The following is a 24,416-nucleotide window of genomic DNA, read 5'->3' as shown; positions in this document are numbered from 1 at the left end:
AATGTCAGTAGTATCTAAAATGCCTAAATCATAATTTAATGCAATGGAAACATAACTAGTAAAGATTCAAGACTCAATACTTTATTGCTGTATCAACAAAGTGGACAGGGTGAGCTCACACAAGGTGGCTAATACGTTACACAGATAAAGCCCAAGGCCAAAGACCAAACAACGTAACATATATTGACAAATTGATGGGTGGATGGAGGGATGGGAGGCACAGAGGAATAGCTGAGAGATCATTGAGCTGCTGTGGGATGAAATGTGCTGCATAAATAGAATCTGACTTGACTTGAAGTGTACGGACAGATGGGTGTATGGATGGATGATCAGACAGGTGGATTAGATGAAACTTTAATGATCCCTGTGGGGAAATTGAGCTTCTGCTGCAGCAAAGAACTGGAGAGCAGTCAAGAAGGAGGCCAGTAAAGAGTTCTGAGAACGATATAAGTAAACACATTGACTTTAAAGGATTGTAAATATTACAGGGAGCAACTGGTGCATGGAAAGACCCGTTTGAATGGATGGGAATTGCTTTTAGAGTAATGGTTTGACCTATCAGACCCTAATTGTCAAATACGGTAATGGATGATAGCAATCTGTAGCCTTACTGGTGGTACTGAAATTTATCTTTTTCTCAGTCTTGGCCAACAGTATGTTCATCCTGATTAAAGGAACTTTAACAGCTTAATTCGTAGGCCTTTTAGAGGAACTTCACCATCATCTTGATTCTAGCCTTTGTTCATAGTAATTATGCTAATGTTTCAAAATTAACGTAATGATTTATTGACGTTAAAATGTAATGCTTTATTAATGTCTTGCTTAATGCAGCATCTTTAATTAATAATTCAATTAGCCTTATGTTGCATATTGTCCAACCAACTGGTCTAGCCTCCTGTGGTCACTAAGTACCTAACCTTTGTTATTTTCATTTAGCACTTTGGCTTTTTATTAGCCATGCTAGCTACATGGCTGGGGAGATGGCAATGTCTGATCGATGGTCAGTTTGCTGGGTCCACCACTTTGTTCCAGATCAAGCCAATTGGACTCATTAGGAGACTATCTGCTGCTTTTCCATCCTGTGCCATGCTGCAACATGTCAAAAACATAACAAAAATTGGAGTCACAGTCATATGTGCACTAGAGGCTGACATTTTTTCGGGAGTCCCACAGGTCACGTGATTCCCGTGGGATACCCACGGGATGGGAATCAGTTTCACTATTCTTCATGTGATTGGGAAAATAAGTCAACGGGAACGGGCGGGACTGGGAATCATAATTAGGCCCGTCACGATATGCAATAAGTCGGTTAATTGCACGCTAAATTAAAAGGGATTAATTGCCATATTCATGTGTGTTTGTTTTCCTCGTCTCTCTCCACCAAAGAGACTGGACAACAAGAGCGTTCTGGCAGCCAGGTGAGTCGGTTCATTAGCATAATGAATGGAGGGAAAGCTCTTGTCATCGAGTGTCTTTGTCTCTGTGGGGGAGGCGGGGCTATGGGCTACACACAGTGCGATCTTCGTGAGGGGGAGATGAGGCGGAGAATAAAACAGAGAGTTGAGCGTAAGAGAAAGACATGGAACTTGTTCCTCAACCAAATGCCATGGCCCCTGTGTGGGACTGTTTTGGATTTAAACCAAATGACAGAGGGCAGCCCAGTAATTTGGACGAGCCGGTGTGCCGGGTTTGTTCTAAAACCATCTCAACAAAAAGAGCGAATACGACCAACTTAACTGCACACCTGCTACAACAGTAACATGCTGCTCTAACACTGATACTTCAGTATTAATAATTTAATGATGCCATACATAATAATAATATCAGTCAGAGGAACCAAACACTGCTTCTACTGCAATACTTTAACTACATTTTTCTCTCTCAGAACTGGTTCTTATGACGTGTTGTCTGACCACATCAGAAATCAAATGTGTTTGTCATTCTGAACAGCTTCAAGGTGGAGTGAATGTTAAAATAATGAGGCAATAAACATCAAAACACAACATTAGATGTCATATTTGGGTTTATATTCAACTAAGGTAGGCATTGTGTGATCCATGTACTAAAGATATATATATATATAACTGTAACTGAAACACAACACGGGAGCGGGATGGGACGGGAGTCATTCTTGTGGGATTGGGATGGGACGGGATTTTTTTTTTCCTTTTTCATGTGATTGGGACGGGATGGGATTATTTTTGTGGGAGTGGGATGAGATGGGACTGAAAATCCACTTCCGTGTCACCCTCTAACGTGCACCTTTCGTGCGCTGTATGCTTTGGTCAACCCAAAGTAAAAAAAATACTTCAAGTTCTAGTGTGTAAGATTTAGTGGCATGTAGTGGTAAGAGTTGCAGATTACAACCAACTGAAACTTCTCCCCTGTACCAAGTGTGCAGGAGAACTACAGTGGCCAACGTGAAAACAGGAAAGACCGATCTAGAGCCAGTGTTTAGTTTGTCCATTCTGGGCTGCTGTAGAACAACCTGGCAGACTCTGTGAGAAAGGACCTACTCTCTATGCAGATATAAACGGCTCATTGAAAGATAGCAAAAACACTGTGATTAGTTTCAGGTAATTATACACTAATGAAAACTGAATTATCCACATAGGTTTCCTCCTCTCCAAAACTCATGAATCTGGTAATTCAGACGAGTAAAAACACTGATGAAGGCACTGATCACACAGAAAGGGTTTCGCAGGTTTCAAAACGCAAGGTGCACTGCATTGTCTTTTTCAAAAAATTAAATGGCACTGGTAAAAAATGCTTGCTGCGCCTTTTATTGTTGCCAGACAACCACCTCATCACAACCTTACCCTAACCTTCCCATGTAATCAATCTACTGTTAATTTTTTTTCTTTTATTGATTTCAAAGTAATGAGTGTCTAGTTCCCAGTTCCAACCTAGTTTCGAGGTTGAGAGGCTGTCAGTAAATAGTTTGTTGGACACAAGGATATGGAGATCTGTGTGGGTACATGAGACCCCAAAAAGAGGGTGGATCACAGGTAGTACCATCAGCTTCCCCCTACATTGCTTACCAACTGTAAACTTCTTGTTGTGACCGCCACAGAAGGCCCACCTCTAAAATCATCCAATTGGACAATGAGAAAAAAAGCAGAAAAGACGTGGGGCGCTTTTCCTTTCTGAGTTCAGAGCTCCAGCAAAAATGGAGGTGTGTAGCAGCACAAAAACAGCGAGCAAAAAGCTTCATTCTCATTAAAAACAATTACAAAAAGCCGCCTCCAGCTGCTAAAATGCTTTCTGTGTGATCATGTTTCAGCAGTTTCAGGTAAAAACAAAAAATACCTGTGTTTTTCTGACACACTTGTTAAGGGGGCTGCTAACTACTGTGGCTGACATGAAAACATGAATGACCCTATCTAGAGCCAGTGTTTGGTTTGTCTGTTCTGGGCGACTGTAGAAACATGGTGGTCAAACATGGCTCCCTATGTAAATATAAACGGCTTATTCAAAGGCAACGAAAACACAACAGCTCTTATTTTCAAGTGATTAAGTGATCACTTATGAAACATAGTTATGAATATTATATTCCATTTCTGGCAATATATCCCCCAAAATCCTCCACACTAGACCCCTAAGTTGTATATTTATTGAAATTATAGCAAAACAGGCTCTGGGCACAAAACTCTTGAACAGATAATTTTATCAGACAGAATTCAGAACACCTGCCCACACAGTTTTGGGGGAATCAGAGCAAATGTTTCCAGTTGCTGCAAGACTAACTAAGCTTTGATTGAGTTCTCTGTCTCATTCTGTCGTAGTGTTTGGTGTTGATATCGGCTAAGAACATGACAAATACTCACTGTGAGCGTGACCTTTGAGTATGCTTAGTCTTTAATTACTGAGGTAAGCTTTCCTGGTATAGATTAACTGTTTGGTAGGTGTTTTATATCAATCAATATCAGTCTCCATGTACACAAACCCTGCTACTGCTTTATGTGTTCCACCATCACAGCGGTGACAAGCAGCAGTGTCTGGTACTGCCTGCTGACAGTTACAGCATTAAATGTACCTGCTTCTCTAAATTACCCCAAATGATTAGTGGCAAACTTTGGTGCAACATGTAGACATTAATGACTCTCTGCCAAATAACAATTTAGCTTTCCATGGTTTAAAAAAAACCCCCACTCCTACTAAACATAGAGCGGCCAGTAATTCGGTTTAACGATCGTGTTAACTGGTGGCTTTCAGCTAAATGTGTCTGTGGTTGCTCATAGTAACTTAAATGGTTAGTGTAGATGATAAACAGATGAGTATTTAGAATTGATTAAAATTGAAGGCTTTTACGGGAACATCTTCGTGTTCTGTTTGTGTTTTACACGAAATGAGCAATCATGACGGCAGCTGAGAGTTACTGTAATGCTCATTAAACGGAAACAACGGACAATTTTATGTGTTCTGTTTGTGATGTTGACCAAAGGATGTTTACTTTGTGGTCGCTGCCCTAGTTAGAGCAACTAACATTATATTTTATAACACCATAGTTAGATAACATAGTTTTTATTCATAGTGAACACTGCAGCCCCTAGACCAGGGGTAGGCAACCTGTGGCTCCGGAGCCACATGTGGCTCTTTAGCCCCTGTCCAGTGGCTCCTTGAGACTTTGAGAAAAGAATTCTATGGAAATTGATTCTATGAATCCAAATGTTGCTGAACCTCGATAGCAGTGGCTGGTTAGCTATGGATGCCAAATCCAAAAAAGTAAATTGAATAAAATAAAATAGAGAATGTAGTAGACAGATTTGTTTGCACTCACTGCAAGCTTTGCAAAGTTTAAGTACCAGATAATCATAGATAGCGCCCTGCACAGTGTCCACCTTGTGGTAAAACATATTAACAAATGCTTATTTAGACCATAAGTATAAGCTAATTTAGACTTAATAGGCTATTTACCTTGATTATAAGGCTCAAACATGTTTGGCGGCTCCACACAGATTTTTTCAAATTATTTTTGGTCAAAAATGGCTCTTTTAATGGCAAAGGTTGCAGACCCCTGCCCTAGACAGTAAGATTATCCTACTAATACTAGCTACATTAGCTAAGCAGTGCTAACTTAGCTGACGATACTTGCTGTATTTTTTGTTTTTCCCAAATTTGAGGTTTGCCACTACTGTTGGAGAAACTGAGAACTGCACAGGTTCTTCCCAGTGTTGTCAGAAGTAATATTACACAGAAAGCTCAGGTAAAAGTAGAAAATTACGCACTTTGTAGGACAGCTTGCATTCAAACGTGCGCCCATTGCAGTATTGGCAACTCGTTTACTTCTGGTACTTTCCCATCTACACGCATGTAACCTTGTATCTTGGTATGAATGCAGACTTTGCGTAAAGTAAAACATTAATATTAGCTAAATATGTTTTTGTGCATTTTAATTGTTTTTTTAGTGGATCATTATACTATAGGATTTTGAAAAACAACCAACTAGATCACAAAATAAACTCTTGTGAGTGCTGAAAGCACTGTAAAGAGTAAATAGTGGGCAGCATGTAGGACATTTTCTTTCTTGCTTTTGACACCAAAAACATTGTGCCTTTGCATTGTGTTGTTTTTTACTCAAACATACCTTTCTGTTGCCATTGCCCATTCTAGTGTGAGTGTAATACTAACAGAGGGACAGTTATGCTGTTTTCTAGCATTTTAAGGGCATTGTGGTCACTTTGCTTTTACTGTACAGAGGCATATAAGCTTCACCATTCTTCTGCTTCGGAACCTGATAAATTCAGATTGCTGAAATGTGTTTGGCTTACTGATTCAGTTGTTTATTTTTCCCGTGCCAGTTATTAATTACGAAATAGAAACTTAATTACAAGCACTGTGTGTTGTTTTGGTACTGTTTCAGTTTTGATTGAACACTTCTGATCTAAATACTTATTTTACACAAACTGTAAATAGCAGCGATGAAATGAGGTCTGTCAGGCTGAATTGAGCTCCAGTCTAATGAATAATGTTTTAATATTTGTTTAAGTGGTATTGTTTGCATGTGGCACATAAAAAAAAATACTAATTTGCACTTAATTAGATTTAGTCTCTTGGGATTTTGAAAATGAACAACAACAGGGACCAGCCGCTTGCTGGTGACTAATGCATTGCAACTAAATTGAAAATATGTAAATGAATAAAAGCAGTTCATTAGTGGTTACTGAATAAATACATATGGATATTAGAATCTGACCTGCACATGACTTTTCACACGTCTGTGCGCATGCTGACACACACATACACACAAGGTGCCACACCCTTGGCCTGAATAGCACGGCCACACACTAGGTTACCGTGGCTTTGTTAATAGGGGTGGGAGATTTGCTGTGGGGCAGTGGGGGGAGGGATTTTTTTTCTAGGGGAATCCTTAGCTTACAAAGACTCACAATACCCCCAATGGCTAGTCGTGTTCCTGTCTGTGCTTCCAACAAGACGCTGACCCCCCTTCCCCCTGCTGCATCCCCACGCCTTTGCCACTAGAGCTTCCTTCACACTGTGGGTACCAAGATGCCGATAGGAAAAATCAGCAGATGGTGAAACACTTTCTGAGGGCATTTTAGGCATCCTCGGCTTCTAACATCAGTTCCCTGGCATCTCTTATTTTCATCACAAATGCTATGTGTTTTATACACGAAGCTGGTGTTTCCATATCGGACGAAAGGCCTTGTGTATTTTTTGTATGCATGCATGTGCAGCTTAAAATCCTCCAGCCACTGCCTGTGCTCATGACCAACAGAAGGAGCCAAAGAAGCTCACAGTAAGCTTATTAATGTCTCCTGGTCGGTCTCCAGTATGGGCTTGCTAGTTGCTATAGCAACCAGGACCTAGATATTGTTAAGCAGAAGAGGCGTGTGGATGTAGAATAAATATAAACATCACCCTGTAACCCTGGCGGGTGCTTTTTATGTAAAACAGCCCATCTCACTTGTCATTATTAGTGTTTACAGTAATTTATTGTGCATTATAAAAAGCATGTGTAAGGACCCTGGCTATTGTGTGGTACACAGTACACTTGCTGTTTTGCATTTATATGGTATCACTTGGCTGCTGACCTCACAATCTGGATTTTCATTATAAAGCGATGGATGCAACTGAATGTGAGGCTTGACACTGAAAATCCAAATTCCGATGCTCATCTCCCAGCGCCTGCAGAAATCAACAGGCGACAGCGCTCTCCGTCTTAAGTGCTGATGTGTGTTCACGCCCAGTCAAGCTGAGGGAAATCAAAAGACACTGAAAGATTAAGGAGGTCAGGTTTTACAGCTCCACTGAGGGAGGCAGGGAAAGAGGCTTTACCAGCCATTGACTACCACGGAGAAAAGGATGGGCTGCTCTCAAAGAGACCATGAGATATATCACAGGCTGGTGGATTTGTTTAAATGTCAGAGATCTACTTTCATAAAATGGTTGATGAATGACTTTGTTGAAAAAGTGTCATGTTTCAACATTTTGTTTACAGTTTAGCATTAGCTGTCTTTTGATTTTGCTCTAGACCCAATTGATGCTCTCCTCCTCCCGCAACAGATTACAGATTCTGTTGCATCGCTATGGCAGCAATAAATCTCATGGTCATCTGTAGCTAATAGTCTGTTGAGGCTGTGCAGATCATATCATTACAGCATTGTCCTATCTCTCTGTTGAAAGCCCAGGCTCTTAGACCACATGAGAAGCCAGGCAGTCAGCCAGAAACACTTATCATCCTGTCATCCGTTTTTCACTAGCTTCACAGCTCAATTGTACTGTACACTGAGCATCCATAAGAGCTTGGAGATTTGGGGCCAGCAGAGTGATCTCAATCTCAAAGTGAATCTGAGTGGCTTTGGCACCAGAAAAGAATTGTTCTCTGCTAAGTATGCAAAAATAAATGCACAAAGAAAATGCAGGATTACCATGGATGTATTCTTGTTGCTTTCCAGAATTCAGTGTGGATTAAATTGGTTTAAAGCATAAGACTAAAAACATATCCATAGCACCATTCAGTTGGTTTCCCCTGCCAGTGTGTTAAAATTGTACATTGGTTTATACATGGTTAATACGAGATACACATGTACTCAGTGTTAAATGTCGCACCAGCAGTAATCATGATGCATATTAGCCACAGAATTTGATATCACACTATTGGCTGACTGCAGTACCAGGCGAGCAAAGACCACAAATCAGGAATAAAAAAAGTCTGCAGTTTTTATTGTAAATTATAAACAGCTGATGCTTAAAAAGTATAAGAAAACAGAATTTAAATGTTAGCTTCAACCTAAAACTGAACTCGTCTGTCCTCAAAAATGAATGCATCTTTAATACATTAGGTTGTAAGAAGCTGTTGTTGCACTCCTGAAAAAATCATCAACCACAAGCAGAATTACTCTCCTGTAACTGGCTCACAATGACTAAATAATTAAAAACATCAAAATGTGTCTGTCAGGAAAGAAACTTTTGGGGGTTTTCGTGTGTAGTCTGTACAGACATGGTGACATGACACAGTTCAGATCACACACACAGATCCAATAAAGGAGCACCACATATTGTGTCATTAATGCTGAGGATCTATGTGTACCTACAATCTAATGGGCATCCAACAAACTCAGGATCCATGTTAAATTTGGACAGTCGTGGCTAAAATACAGAACTGGGTTATGTTAACACTAATGGGAGAAGCTTTAAAATAGATGATATTGGGCCTGCAAAATTAAATTGGGTGACAGTGTGGACAAGTCCTCTCTTGTTCCAGTATGAAAAAACATTAGTGATCTGTTACATCCTTGCGTTACCTCCTTTTTGACAAGTTCCTAAAATCCCTCCATAACCACTGAGGTGAGGACACTGCTACACAATCATTATCACAGGAATGGCATTTTTACCCACAACAATTGTTTAGCTTCTTCTGCTTCTCTAGATGGCACAAGATGTGTCAGTGCATTTAATTTGTGTAACCACAGGCAAAGTTTTATTGACATATTCACAGAAAAACACCTTTGAAAGTCAAGGCCTGTGATTCATCATGTAGTATTCCACACATATCGACACTGCAGACTATCCAAGTGTTGAAATCTATTCAACCGAGGGCTAGAAAATTCACAACATTAATGATGAAATGAGAAACGAGAGAAAAAGTTTTTACTGTGACTCCTTAAATCAAGCAATCCAATTTAGGAATCAGCTATAAGTTGCACATCATTTTACCAGCATTTGGCGAATCGTGATTTCTTATAATGCAGATTAAAAAAAATCTGTGTGTTGCCTCAGTGACAGTAAAGAAGGGAAGATGCATGTTAGCAGATATTTTGGCTTGTCATTGTAGGAAAATCACAGGTGTATTTAACAATATTAATGATGGCTGTATTCAATTTAGGGGATGTCCTGATGTGATGCATGCTGGCTCACTGGAATAGCTCACTGAGACACTTAATGGAACTGTGATATTAATGTCATCAATTTCACCTGTTTTTCCTATTATGACATGTCAAAATGCCTGCTGTGAAAATGGTCCATTAGTGGGAAAAGAAACATCAGGAGTAGCATCTTAGTACTTAGGACAGTGAGCAACACAAACAGATGAACAGCAAGCTAGTCAGTTTTGGCTGCACACACTGATTTATTTCCTCTTTTTGTCAATGGTACACCTACAGCAGTGGGTATTAGTCTGAAAGACATAGAGGAGAACTGTGCTCATGACTCAATGCTGCCACCTACTGGTACAAACTGGCATAGCCCAGACATGGTGGTGGCACAGTGACATTACACAAGTCGTAACAAACAGTGACGTTGTCTGTCTTTCAAAACAAATTATACTCCACTTTATACTTGTGAGGCACAAGAGTTAAAATAGGCTATGCTCTGAAGAACTGTGACACATCAATACATTAAGTGACACACACATAATATAATAACAGAGCACAGAGCTCCATCCAGCTCCTTTATTAAACCAGTGAGCGTCTGACAGGCTGGTGCACCTTTATCTCCTTGAAGGAAACAGCAGCTCCTCTCCACGTCGATGAGGAGCACAACTCTAAAGTAGCAGAAATTGGAAAATAGATTGTTTAGACACTGCTGTGTGTCAAAACAAACCGTCATTATTTGCCCAAAACATAAGAATCTGCTACACCTAAATGATGCATTTAAGCTCATTTGTAGAATCCATACTCTCTGCTGATCATTGTTTGGAGAGAAAATAAGACTTAACGCTTACTTGCTGTAGTGTCTCCATATGAAGCAAAGCACTCATCACAGCCACTGGATGACAGAAGATTTTTGGCTGCCAGCCGACCCAGATTAGGCTGCACTTTAAAACGCCCTGTAGCCAAAGAAATTGTCAAAATTGTTCCAAAGGAGAAACAAATACAGAAAAGTTATCAAAGCAGTCTATATTTGCCTCAATAGAAAGTATGATATCACCCCTGGGTGGCTCACCGGGGTTGAGTATCCTCTCTGCAGCCTTGTGCTCCAGGTGCCTGTGGAGGATCATTTCTGCCTTCCTCTGGTTTGTGCTAATGTCGGGCTCAGCCATGATCTCCGTCATCCTCAGGTTGTTCTTGATGGCCTTGGAGGCTGTGGAACGGGCCACTGTGGGCAGAAGCTCCTGGTACTCTTGGTCAGTGAAGTCTGACATTGGGCGTTGAACTTCTCTGATGCTGAGAAGGGAAGCTTAAGAAAATCAGAACATCTACAGATCTCTGTTGTTTACATGTTTTGTGACTATCATTACACTGTGCAAATGTGCTGTATAACAGCTGACTGGCACCCTTTTTTAGTGTGTTTACTTAGGCTCAAATGCACTAGAAACCAATTAGCCAGGTGTTGATTGTTTTTTAATTGCCCACATATTGTTAAAACCTTCGTGATCCAGTTAAAGTCATTGTTCAGTATCAGCATCCTTTAGTTTTTATAGTTGTAATAAGCAATGATGTGTGTAAGATGTTATAGCAATGTCAACATTACAAGAAGGTTACACTTGTATAGTTTTATGTGTAGTTACATCTAACACATTCCCTAGAGGTAGATAAAAAAAAAAAAAAAAAAAAATTAAAAATTTTAAAGTTAAAATTAAGGAGCATCTGCCCACCATTTGTACGTGTTTTATGGATTAATCACGAGGATTTGATACTGGATGTAATCCTTTTTATTCATTTATTTATTTATTTTATTTTATTTTATTTTATTTTTATCTGATGTTTATTAGTATGTCACTCTTTGTGTAACTTCTTGTGCTGCCTTCTTGGCCAGGATCCTCTTGAAAAAGAGATTATTATCTCAATGAGAATTCCCTGGTTAAATAAAGGAAATATAAGCTAAACAATTTGGCAATAGTCAATTCACAGTAATGTCTCACACCAAAAAGAAACTGGGAAACATGTGAGCTAATAACACACACGCTTGAGTGCCTTACTGAGTACCTGACTATTGCAGTGTACTAATATCACTAAAGTAAACTAAACTGTGAAAATTATACAACAAAATAGTCAGGACAATTAGTTTTTCTAACCTCCAGGTATACATAAGATGCTATATAAACTCCCCATCTGTCTGGTTAAAGAAGAAAAGCAGCTGATGTTTTTGAATATGGCTCAAACTGTGCTAACGCTCGTTCTCCACCCAATCAACACATACCTCCGGTTAGTTAAGACAGTATAAACCTCCTGCACCAACAATTCAGCTGCTCCTGGTTTACAGTGGATGACTCCATCAATGACTTCTTTCATTAAGTGCAGATTCTGCTTCTGTAGAGACTGGGACGATGAAAACTTTTAGTAATTATCTGATGCAAAATAAGGACCTGAAAGTGGAGTAATTTTTAATACTAATTTAGCAGTCCACTAAAGGCAAAATTAAACCACATTTAATTCACATGCCAACTGAACTGAGCCGCTCATTATATTTTTAGATTTCTTTCCTCCTCTTACCTTCTCTATTTGGCTCCAGTTCCTCTGTTTGGCAGAAAGTGAAGTTCCTTTGTCATATGAATGTATTGGAAAATTGTGGGAGTAATAACGAGACAATATCTCTGCGACAAGGAAACCATTGGAAAAATCTCTGTGGAAAAAAGTATGGAGAACAGACTGAGTATATTTACTCCACCAGTGAGATCTACTTTGAAAAGTTTGCTGTCTTTGGAATGCATTGATGTTTGTCAGCATTTTATTATAAGTCTCTGTATTGTACAACCCAAATTCCAAAATAGTTGAGATGCTACAGAAAACATAAATAATAAATCTTATTTGATCTATATTCAATTAAATACAAAACAGAGATGAGATATTTAATGTTCAGAGTGATATGCTTAGTTTTTTTGCAAATAGACACTCATTCTGAATTTGATGCCTGCAACAAGTTCCAAAAAAGTTAGGACCAGGAGCATGTTTACCACTGTTTTACATCACCATTTCTTCTAACAACACCCAGTAAACTTTTATGAACTGAGGACACTCATTATTAAAATTTTGAACACAAAGTTCTGTCCTTTTCTTGTTGATTTATGACTTTAGTTGCTCAGTAGTCCAGGGTCTCCATTGCCATATTTTGTGCTTCATAATGTGCCCCACATTTTTAATGGGACACAGGTCTGGACTGCAGGCAGGCCAGTCTGGTACCGGTTGTTACCGGTGCAGAATGTGGTGTGACACTGCCTTGCTAGAATAAGCAGAAGTGTCCCCTAAAAGACGCTGTCTGCATGACAGCATATGTTTTAGCATTCATGGTGTCTTCACAGATGTGCTAGTTACCCATAATGCCATGGGTATGAAAACACCCCACAGATGCTGGCTTTTAAACTTTGTGGCAGTGACAATTTGTATGATCTTTTTCTCCTGTAGCCTGGAGGACACAACGCTCGTGATTTCCAAAAAACAGTTTGAAATGTAGACTCGTCAGACCACAGCACAGTTGAGCTCAGGCTCAGAGAAGTCTGCGGTGTTCTGGATGTTGTCGATACCTGGCTTTCACTTTGCATGATAGAGTCTTAATTTGCATTTTTACATGCAGCAACAAACTTTGTTTACTGACAATGGTTATCCAAAGTGTTTTTGAGCCCATGGCATGTAGTAATATCTATTATACAATCTTATCATTTTTAATGCAGTGCTGCCTAAGGGGTTAAAGGTCACAGCCATTTAATGGTGGTTTTCAGCTTTGCCCTTTTCATGCTGAGGTTTCTCCAGATTTATCTGAATGTTTTGATGATAAAATTCCTTGTAATTGTGCGTTGAGAAACATTGTTCTTAAACTGCTGGGACTGCTTGCACATGCAGTTTTTCACAAAGTGACTATCAAGGATGCTCTTTTCATACTCAGTCATGACACTTTAATCTGTTAACAGTTGACCTGTTTACTAGTGGAATGATCCAAAGAGGTGTCGAGGTGTCTATCACATTCACAGTAAATGTATACGTACAAAAACATATAAAATACAGCTCACCGGTCTGACCATTAAATATCTTATCTTTGTACTTAATTCAATTAAGTATAGGTTAAACATGACTCACAAATCATTGCAGTCTGTTTTAATTACATTTAGATGAAATTGGGGTTGTAGATTTAGCTTTGTTATGTGGTGCAACGTTAAATTACAGGACACTCCTGTAGAATCATTTTATTTCTCGGTGAGGCCCTTTCGAGGTTAAATAAAGTTATCAGTACTAACATCATTAGCATCAGCTAAATGCTGGTTAAATATGCAACTGGAGACTAGATTTGCTTTTTTCACCAGCCAGTAAAACAATGGTAATGTATTGAGTGGCTGGTAGGTTTTACAGCCCACCAGTCACGGTGGCAAGTAGGCAAAAAGTTAGTTTCCAACCCTGGCTGGCGCTAACTACGTTAAATAGACTCGTTATTAGTTGTAGCTAGCATGCTAGCTAAACCCAACTGAAACAACGGTTAACACGAACCTACGTAATAACGTTACGTCACCGAGACCCGTATAGTAACTGACTGTTAAATTACATTTATGTCAACTTTAAAGTCTGGAAGCTGACCTGCAAATACTTCTTTATCAGCGCTCACTGGGACGTGTATTCTGTTAGCTAAGTTAGCTCAGTTGCGGTTTGTGTCGTTGAAGTCTTTAACGTTACCTGCGCACATTCTTCGGATAAAATGACAGGTCGAGGCTCTGCAGCCATTTCACCACTTCTCTCGGCAGTCCCGTCTTTTTGGGAGACTGTGGGTAAGACATACCGCTGTCAAGGTGATGAAATCTACAAACAAATAATGTTTTACTGTTAACTATACAGCAAGTCAATCCATGTAATCATGCTAAACCCCAATGAACTCGACCGGTTTCCCCTACAGCCGGTGGACTTTGTTTATGTTTCCATGGCAACGACAGGACACACTGCTCCGACATGTGGCAGCACAGACAGCAGTGCTGTTTACTGCCCCTCAGAGGATGTTACAGTAATAGGCCTACACAATTTTATGGAGGGTTTCCAGTACATTAATTTTACCAGTATACAATATGAAATAGAGGAAGACATGAAATACATAATTCTGTCAATACAGGCATGTGATACAGCCATGAAAGTGGGAAACAGGTCCGTATAAACATCCAAAACTCAGCTCAGTGTTATGAAATGTTATTTCACACTGCTATTCATTCATGTGATTTTGTCCACAATGTCTTTGAAGCTTTATTTAATTGTGGTAGGTAGTACTGTAGCTATTGTCTCAGCAGTAGAAGTAAACACTTGCTGCTCCACTCCCTCATATTTTCCATTTGGGACTGAACAGTAAAGTCAGCTGCCTCCAGCTGTCAGTACTCTGTAATCCGAGCTTAAACATGTCAACTATTTTTGTTTTCAAACTTTTTGTATTAATGATTCTCCCTCTGCACCTCCAAGTCAAACATCATTAGCAACACAGCCTGCAAAGACAACATATTTTGGAATGCACTGGATTTCAAAACAATTTTAATCATCTAGTTGTGTGCAGTGTGTTATATATCAAATGCAAAACTATGTATACTCATTTACATATACTGTGCATTTATACAACATTATATAAAGTTTTCAAAGTGCATCACTCTCTGATTGCTATCACAGCTAACAAGGAATCTTCTAAATACGGCACACCTGAATGACAAATAATATGTTTATGTTTTATATTTTAATCATATTTTATCCAGGGAAGGCTATGCCTCAAACGTTATTTTTTTAAACTCCCTGCTTTACATTCATCCAAGTCCACAGTCACATATGGGATGCAGGCCAGCTCAACACAGCTTGGTACTGCCAGCTACTCAGTGGCTACTCAGTGACTAATTGACTGGTAGCTAAAATTAAAAGTAGGCAGAGTTCATGGAGTGGATGCGCTTTTTCTGTCTTAAAGTCCAATTAATGCAGGCGGTTTGTTCTGCCTGTCATTGGTACTGCAGGTAGTTCGTAATTCTGTTGGGCAGGGGAAGGTGGGAAAGAAGGTGGAGTCTGTCACGGCCGACGCAGCTCCTGATGCACTGACGACACAGCTGGCTCAGCAGTCTCGGTGTAGCTATGGAGATAAGACAATGAAGCATTATATAGCCTGTTTCTAATGCATAAGTGGGAATCATTGACTACAGTTGACATTTTCTTAACTGTCATGCCACAAGCTAAGATAAAAGGAGCGTGAAGGACAAATTTTACATCCGTCAATGGAGTTCTAACACAGACATCAACACAACAAGTTAGACAAAAGAGATTCAAACACAGGTCTGTAGTAGCTCACAAAAAAGTACTAGTGTTGTTGTACCTTCATATAGCAGTAGAAAGCCCTCTGTTAGACTGCTGGGTGGAGCCACATCTACCGGCCTCTGAAACTCGGTGTTCCTGGCATTAATGTCTGCACCAAAGTCCAGCAGCAGCTTCACTACAGCTGTGCTGTCCTTTTCTGCAGCTGCATGTAAGGGTGAATCCAGGGACTTGCCTTTCTGTACATTTGCACCTGCGAGGAGGACAACTTGATTATCCATCTTAGACAGAGTTCAGATGGAAAAGCTTCAGTGTCAGATACGTGTTGTGTTCATAGTAATCGAGGAATTGATTTGTGACTATATATTCTTATTTTTATTTTTAATGTAGCTGCCTTCCCCTGTAGCCCTCTACATAACAATTTATTACATTTCCCAGAAATTACTTTCAACACCCCTGAGTGAACTTGTTACTTTCAATCAAAAGTAGCCAGCAGTATGGGCATACAAATAGCTTGAAAATGTAATCAGTCAGCTGTGGGCTACATGTAGCTGCTGTGTTGCTCCCTACTCAATTGCATCATGTGGTGCGTCTGCATTACTGAGGCCAGTAGCAGTAAAAAATACAGTGTATGTATTTTGTTGCCGCCTCTGACTGAATTCCCTTTATATGGTCTTGAGAAAGATGCTTTTTAGAGTTTTGGAAAAAACTGACAGGCTAACACCTCCCACTGGTGTTTTCCATTGCCTTGATGATTTACATAACTGACAAAAAATAAAGCTGTTTGTTGCCGCTGTGCTGAAAATGCCTGTCATCTGCAATCAGGTGGTTCATCAGGAATAATGAGAGTACAGCAACATAAGGCCACACAAATGTTTTGTCAAAACGCTGTTTTTGTTTGTCAGGTGCTAAATGATTTCAAAAAGGCCTTTTAAAATCTACTGTGCATGCATATTTGTTTATGTATTTATTTCCCTTTCCCTCCACACTAAATGTGCTTGCGTAACCTTGTGTGTATGTTCAAACAGGACGTGTGCCCGTCTGTGCGGAGATGTAAAGATCCACACTGTGCTGCGAGCTGACCTTCCCTCAGGAGTTTCCTGGCACACTCCAGCTCTTGGCAGACGCAGGCTGTGTAGAGCGCTGTGCCCAGGTGAGGAATGTCCATGTCCACATCTGCCCCCCAAGTCACCAGAGCCTCCACACAACCGTAATGACCTGGACGTAATGAAGCATGAAGACAGTAATCAGTAAGTGACAATGCGAAATAATTCTCCAAGCTGTCTGCTCAGGTCATGTTGAGATTTATTTTTAAAGCTGTTTTTCACAGTGCGGGTGTGTAAGGAAGTGCTTTATAGCACAGTAAAGGACACAAATATAGGTTGAGAGATAGGATGTTGTGAAGGCTGTAGTTGTAGAGTTATATATGGGTTCTTTATATATTAAAGGTCTAATAATCCTCATTAAAATGTCTAAAATCAGCGAGACCAGTGTTAGATATTTTGCTGAGTTGTGTACATAGAGTATCCCAAACATTTCCAAAAATGCTCAAACATTACAGAGACATCTGTAACTTTAATCAAGGACCCAGTCCATGTCATTTTGTTGCATCATATCCTCTGTGTGCATGTGTCAGGGTTGTGGTTGTCTGCCAGAAGGTGTCATAAATGGACTTTTTTTATCTGGTTTTAGGTCACATTTTTACAATGCACCTTTCAGATCTTGGTTGTTTTTACCTAAATATTTTACCCAGATGGAGGATTTAAGTCATTGGATGTCTGGATTTAACTTTATCAGAGAAAAATGCTGAGCACACGTTAGCAGCAACTAGGCTCCAGCCTCTGCTGCGCTGAATAGTGTCGCAGAAACAAAGATTTTGAATCTGAAACTGCTTTATTCAGTGTATACACCAATTTAAATCACAGGGTTGGTTTGTTCTGGAGAGGGGGAGACCTCTGCTGATAATTCGGCTCCTGGTAAAAACCTCTTAAGTGTCTGATTCTGAGTGTATCAGAGAAAACAATGACAGGAGCTGGGCTAGTAAACCCCTCTGCAATGAGCTGAAGAACATCGGAGAAACAGTGACTTTTAACATAAAACTGCTTTATTCTTATTCTTTTGTTTTTGTTTTACCAGTTTTAAACACTTGGTCCATTTGTTTTAGAGAGAAAGAGACCTAGGCAGATAATTCAACTCCTTGTTAAAACTTCTTGAATGATGAACACTGTAGGAATACTAACTGGGAGAAACTGACTGCAGTGACTTTTGTTGTTGCACTGATTGAAAGACCCCTATATTATTGTACATTTAATAACACACAGGGTGGCGATGCTGTTATATGAGATAATGAACACCAGCAGCAACACAGATACAATGGGCACTGAATTTGTGACAGCTAACTGCCACACAACACTGTTTAGATGTACACTAAATTAAGAAGTCATTAGAAAACTACCTGATATAATACTAGTTGATGCATTTTGTCATAATGCAAAACACTTTGTAATAACATACCTTTGCTTGTAGCTTCATGTATTGGTGATGGATGGTATACAACACTCTGGGGTTTTGCTCCATTTTCCAAAAGAACTTCAGTGCATGCCACGCTGCCCACTGCACAGGCGTTGAACAGAGGGGTGACTCCATCAATCGTAGAAGCATTGACCTGTAAACGCATTTTCTTAAATTGTTATTTTTAGGCCTTGTTTAACGATGCAAGTTGACTAATAGCAACAGCCTGGGGGAACAGTTGAAGGGGAACAACAACCTAATAGCTCTACAGTGACTGTAGAATACGAGCAGCATTGCTCATTTGTTACTTCTCCCCAGCCGCGGAAATGACATTTGACCTGTGCAGCATAGCAGCATTAAAGGCCAATACGTGACTTACATTTGCTCCTGCATCTATGAGAGCTCTGGCACAGGCGACGTGGTCTCCGACACAGGCCTCATGAAGGGGTGTCACATGGTCTATTGTCAGAACATTCACACTGTGACCCTGGAAACCAAATCACAGAGCCACAGATTTTAGATGTTACATGGTGCATTAAGTAATATGTGACCTTTGTCAGCCTCTATTGGTGAAAACTAGGAACTGCAAAATCATAAACAGAGCTTATCTTCTTTTATAAAACAGACCCGTCCTCCTCAGTTATGGCTGTCAGTAATTGACTAACTATAATGTACAGTCACATTAGAATAATAGAGATGAATAAGCTTGCTAATTAAAGTGCAGATCCAATAGAAGAGAGAGCTAATATATCACCATGCAGAATACTGTAATGTTATCGCTGCTTTGTCATGAGCTTGTTCGAGTGAAGAACAAGACATTGTTGGCTTCATAGCTCAAATGACTTGACTCTCTTGTAGCACACTCCTCAATTTGTGAGCAGCGGGAAATGCATGTGGGAGAGGAGATTCTCCCTTAAATCAGCAACTCTGTCAACCCTTTCAGATACTTTATACAATGCTTAAGTAATACTTGTTATTATGGTGATTCTGTGCTGTATGTTTGTACTTCAAAAACATGTTTTAGTGCTGTATTGTCTAAGATGCCAAGTCATGAAATTGTAAGCTTAGGTAAACATGTCAGCATCTCACCTGACATTTACTTAAGAACACAATATTTATTATTAATGGCCAGATGTTGACTGTTTACCTTTTCATGTTTTGCATGTTATTGTAAGTAAACAACCTGTGCAATAGCAGAATTGCAAGCAGCCAGTAATAGCCAAGAGAAAGCTTTGGCTTTGACAACGTTAGCAACAATCTCATGGCCCTATTAAATATCAAACTTCAAAGGTGCTGCATGCAACTTTGGAGAAATATAGTTGATTGTTGAGTCTCAAATCCAGGTCGTGAAATACTAACGCTTTCGGTTGGTAGTTGGACTGAACACCAACCAAAAGTGACCGTATTTGACGACCTGGGAATGAGACTCAATCAACTATTCTTCTCCAGAAGCACTTACAGCACTTGTATTTATTCATACCCAAAGACAACCAAGATTGCTTTACAAAATCACACAGGTAAAAGCACAAGAAACAGATGATAAAACCAGTAATAACAAGCAAAGCAAAAGCATAAAATGAAAAAATAAAGGCAAACAGGCGAAAGCACACAGAGTAAAACAATAAAAACAACAAACTAATAAATACATTTGATTTACAAGAAAAGAAATCAAGAGCAGTGGTAAACAGGTGCGCCTTTAGCTTGGATTTTAAAGTGGTCAGCTTTGTCTCAGGTCTCCTGGCAGTTTGTTCCACATGTGAGCAGCATAAAAGCCAAAGGCAGCTTCACCATATTTAGTTTTGACTCTGGGAACAACCACTGATCCAGAGCCAGCTGACCTGAGAGGTCTGTGAGGTCCATAGTGGGTCAGCAGATGTGACAAGTGCTGTGGACCTTAACATTCAGTGATTTAGAGACAAGCAGTAGAATTTTAAAGTTGATTCTGTATTAGTGGTATCATACAGTGTCGTGTTAGTCTGGTAATACAGTGGCACTCTCAGAACATTTTGAAGCCTGTACTTGACTGTAGGAATGCCAAAATGTTGCTTGTTTCCTAGATAACCTGAGTATTCCCTTATTTTCATCTAACCCTCTTTTTTAACATTTAAACTAGACTTGAGCGGTATCAGTTATTTCATGCCTTCCTGACATTTCGCCGGGGTGCACTGTATTTGATTGTATTTTTGTGAAAAAAAAAAAAAAACAGTTGAAGTGCTGGTAATAGAAGTCATTACAGTGCCCCACTCTACAGTTGTCTCAGCTGGGAAATGAGTCTGAGCCAGTTCGCCATGTTTCACAAGCTCAAATGTCAAGGAGGAAATAGTTACACCTATTTTCCTTATAAAACAGAACACAGCTGTACACCTTCTGAATTCAAGTTTCTCTCCTTCACTGAACTAAGACTAGCTTAAATGCCTTATTATTTAAATTGTAAAATGCTTAGTGTAAGTCAAGACACGAATAAACAAATCTCACCAAAACTGTCTCGGTTAGTCCTCCATTGTTCCAGCAATCACCAGCTCTGGGTTGGTCAAAATAAATTCTTAAGTCATCAAGTTAAATATGCCCTTGCTGGCTGGCTTTTTACAAGTCCTGTAATGTTATCCCCATGACTTGCAGTTGCCATCTTTCTCAGCTCAGTTGCTGAGTGGAGACTGACCTCTGGTGGCAGGTGCTGGGCACTGCATCACCTCAATAGTGTCCCTGTATTAGTTTAATAGTTAGAAAGAGGAGTGCCTGTATTTTTGAAGGTATTGATTTCTAAATACCCTGGTTAACCATACTACCGTCATACCATATGCCTAATCTAAACCAGGATACAGCAAAGGCACTGATACAAATTTAGTTGCACAAGGGACAGTTACAACAGACCCCATGTGTCCAGATGAGTTGATGCACATAACTCTCCTAGGGGACTGTGTTCTCTTCACCTGTAAAATGAGGGTCTTCAGAGCCAGGAGGCGGCCCTGACTCGCAGCATCGTGGAGGGGTGAGCGGTCCGCCCAGGATCCTGCAGTGAGAATAAGAAGTCAGAGCTTACTTTCATTTACGTTTACTGTTAGGCTGATGCACTTATACAGAGCCATGAACAATAATTGCAGAACAAGCATAAAATCCTAAAGTTACTAACATTAGCAAGAAGATGTTAGTCAGAACCTCTGCATACGCAGATATCTTCCCTAAAGTATTAATGAAGTACTGGTACATGCAGTATGTTTGATTGTAAAGCTTCTATGTTAAACGCCCAGTGTGCAGGATTTAGGGGGATATATTGTTAGAATTGGAATATAATAAGTATTTTTTCTTTTGTGTATATCACCTGAAAATAAGAATCACGGAGCAGGTCCTCATCTCCGGAGATCGCCACGTTACACCACCATGTTTCTACAGCAGCCCAGAACGGACAAACCAAACACTGGCTCTAGATAGGGCCATTTGTGTTTTTGCATTGGCCATTCAAAAAAAGCACTGACTTTTTAAAAAAATGAAACCGTTTTATTCAACGTTTCTACCCATTTAAATCACAAGATTATTTGTTTTGTAGCGAAAGAGATCCCTACAGATAATTTGGTTCCCAGTCAAAACCTCCTTTAAGTCTGGATCTTAAGCTATCAGGGAAAACAGATGAGCACACTTTAGCAGGTTCTGGGCTAGCAGCCAGTTTACGACATACCGAACAGCGTTGGAGAAACACTGATTTATGACATGAAACAGCTTTATGTAGTGCTTTTACCAGTATCACTGCTTGCATTAAAAACCTCCTGAACGATTAACACTTAAGGAGTTCCAACTGGGAGAAGTTTCAACTGGTTGCAGTTTGCAGTCCTCAGCACCAGATGCCACTAAGTCCCCCTGAATCTCAGACACTGTTCCTTTAAATGACAATAATATAATTTTGTTTGGACAAATATCCCTTTGTTGTTAAAGTGCAGCTGCTTAATGAAATCCAGCCACAAATCTAATTTGATCAATTTTCCATCATCTTGACATGTTTATCAACGTCATATTTTAACCTTTCAGGTCATGTTTGTACCCTTCATGTTCCAAGACTTAATGCACGGGGCACTGTATCATTTTGTGACTAATGGTGCTTGAAAAGTCCTTATGCAGTAAACTCAGCGCATTAACACATCATTCACATGAGTGATTAATATAAGCTTGAGAAATAAGCAGCAAGCATTTGATGTTATTTGGCAAAAAATGTCATGAAGCACACCGAAGTCAATGTCCAGAATTACAGCCGATACATTCCACACGTTTTCATAATCATCCCTAACTTCCTCCATTGTGATCATAATATGCAGATAATAATCAACCTAATGTTTTCTATTAAACTCAAGCTCTTTTATTCATGCACCCTATTTTCCTTGACTGACATTAATTTGAAGTACGGGTATAAAAGACCCGAGCTACAGACATTAAACAGATTTCTCAGAACAAGGAAGACCATATGTACAGGACCGTGACTAATACCCTAAGCTTAGCTAATTAGTATTCCGCGGCGTGGGTCCACTTTAAATTAAACATCCCCTTGAATGATAGATACAGATTATGTTGTCGTCGTGTCTCTCTTCCCCCAGAATGTGCCTTCGAACTGCCTGTCCCTGAGAATGTGGAGTGTTGTTTTGGTTGCTGTCTGAGTGTGAAAGGGTGCACTGCATAGCTGGGAATGGAAACTAGGGCAGGGTGGGGGTGGGGGCATGAGGAGGGGGGTATCATGACTATGTTCTATTAATACATTAGAGCAAAAGAGCTGCCAGCCTACAGTGTCTTCCTTTAATATTGAATGTACAGCACAGGATTTATAAGTAGCTATTAAGCTGATGAAAGAAAAGTAGGCTATCATTCATATCTACGGTTTGTAATAATGTGAATACAATTAAAGACTCTTATACTCATTGGATTAGCAATGCAGCATTTATAGCTCATTTGTAAACATGGAAATTTGGAGTGCGTGTGTGTGGTTGTGTGTTAGCCAGGAGTATTGTGACTTGATTTGAAAGGGAACAAGATGATATATTCTGCCTATGACCTTATACACCTGAGATCCAACATACTGCCTGGTGTATAGTGTAAACACAGCTGTAGTGTTGCTACATTTTACACCAAATGTGCCTTGAGCGCACAAATATATGCTTAAAATTATGCAGTTTGTGGAATGAAGCAACCACCTCAAGACAAAAACAAACCTTCAAGGCTTTTTATGTTTTGTTCTGAGAGTACTCACTGTGCTGTTGACCATAATCATAGAACTCTGCTGATATCCTGGCAGCCTCTTTACGGTTCCCACGGACAATGTAGAAGTATGTCAGCAAGTTGAGAGAAATCTTAATAAAGAGCTTAAAGCAGAAGAGTGCCAAGATGCTGAGGTAAACATTAGACAACTGGGCCGCGAAGGGCTTGTTGGTGAGTTCCTGTGTTGGGTCTGACATTTCCTCCGGCACGTTACAGAGGGGCTTTGCTTATGATGAAGACAGGATCGGATGCCACTCCAAAAAGCACAAGAGTAGCCTACTTTTTCTCCCAGTGTACTGACTGGTTGGCTGGTCCAGGCTGGAAAAAAATGCCCTGCAGCTGCTACTGTGCCTGAGAGCAATTGCAGTGTTTAGTGTGTGTGTGTGTGTGTGTGTGTGTGTGTGGGTGTTCACAAGCCATACAAATAAAGTTATGCACACAGTGGCACCTGCAGTCCCAAATGTGTTTTTTTTTTTTTTTTTTTTTTTGTGCATACAATTAAAGTCATGATGGTTTTTAATTTATAATAATTCGAGTGAATTATATTGAATTGAATATATGGAATAATTTCAAATCATGGCAGTATTTAATTCAGAATAAATGCAATAAAAATATATTAAAATATTGTTTGCCTTGATTTTACTCATTAGTATGTAATTCTGGACGAATGAGATAAAAAAAAAACAACAAAACCCCCCCCCAAAAAACAGCAAATTACAGCCGTAAAATGGAATTTACATTAAAAGTAATGGAAATATTAAAACTGGACAGTATGGCTCCAGTCAGACTTAAATGCTTATGTATAGGCCCATTTAGCATAATGTTGTGAGCATAGAAATTAAGTGATTCTCTCATTTTATTTCCATAGTTTTGAGCCTTTTGTTTTTCTAAATGTTGGTTAACTTAGGTACAAAATCAAATATATAATATCATTCCCAAATATTTTTTTTAATTTATTTTTTTAATTATTACAACAATTCTTAGTCTTAATTTATTTCAATATTTATTTTAAAATAA

The 24,416-nt window shown here is 39.5% G+C and overlaps 2 protein-coding genes across 4 annotated transcripts; both read right to left on the bottom strand.

Annotated features, from left to right (window-relative positions):
• Positions 1-8,177: 8,177 nt before the first annotated feature.
• Positions 8,178-14,730, bottom strand: spata4 (spermatogenesis associated 4). 2 transcript variants are annotated; one of them, XM_049585156.1, is made up of 6 exons: positions 14,064-14,730; positions 11,898-12,027; positions 11,605-11,723; positions 10,408-10,628; positions 10,187-10,291; positions 8,178-10,006 (listed from the first exon to the last, which is right to left on the bottom strand). In XM_049585156.1, the coding sequence occupies exons 1-6, from the start codon at positions 14,162-14,164 to the stop codon at positions 9,918-9,920; spliced, it is 765 nt and encodes a 254-aa protein (XP_049441113.1). In that variant the 5' UTR covers positions 14,165-14,730; the 3' UTR covers positions 8,178-9,917. The 2 variants fall into 2 exon arrangements, with proteins under 2 accessions (XP_049441113.1, XP_049441114.1); XM_049585157.1 differs by lacking the exon at positions 14,064-14,730 and adding an exon at positions 13,634-13,876.
• A 150-nt stretch (positions 14,731-14,880) lies between these two features.
• asb5a (ankyrin repeat and SOCS box containing 5a) lies at positions 14,881-23,777 on the bottom strand. 2 transcript variants are annotated; one of them, XM_049585148.1, is made up of 7 exons: positions 23,392-23,777; positions 21,095-21,174; positions 18,544-18,651; positions 18,168-18,318; positions 16,737-16,871; positions 15,715-15,906; positions 14,881-15,474 (listed from the first exon to the last, which is right to left on the bottom strand). In XM_049585148.1, exons 1-7 carry the CDS (start codon positions 23,594-23,596, stop codon positions 15,347-15,349), a joined length of 999 nt encoding a protein of 332 aa, XP_049441105.1. In that variant the 5' UTR covers positions 23,597-23,777; the 3' UTR covers positions 14,881-15,346. The 2 variants fall into 2 exon arrangements, with proteins under 2 accessions (XP_049441105.1, XP_049441106.1); XM_049585149.1 differs by lacking the exon at positions 23,392-23,777 and adding an exon at positions 22,381-22,675.
• Positions 23,778-24,416: the final 639 nt, after the last annotated feature.

This window comes from Epinephelus fuscoguttatus, linkage group LG9 (genome assembly GCF_011397635.1).
Source record: "Epinephelus fuscoguttatus linkage group LG9, E.fuscoguttatus.final_Chr_v1".
Classification (NCBI taxonomy): Eukaryota; Metazoa; Chordata; class Actinopteri; order Perciformes; family Serranidae; genus Epinephelus; species Epinephelus fuscoguttatus.
Note: the sequence above shows the minus strand (reverse complement) of the source record. Positions and strands in the feature narration are given on the sequence as shown.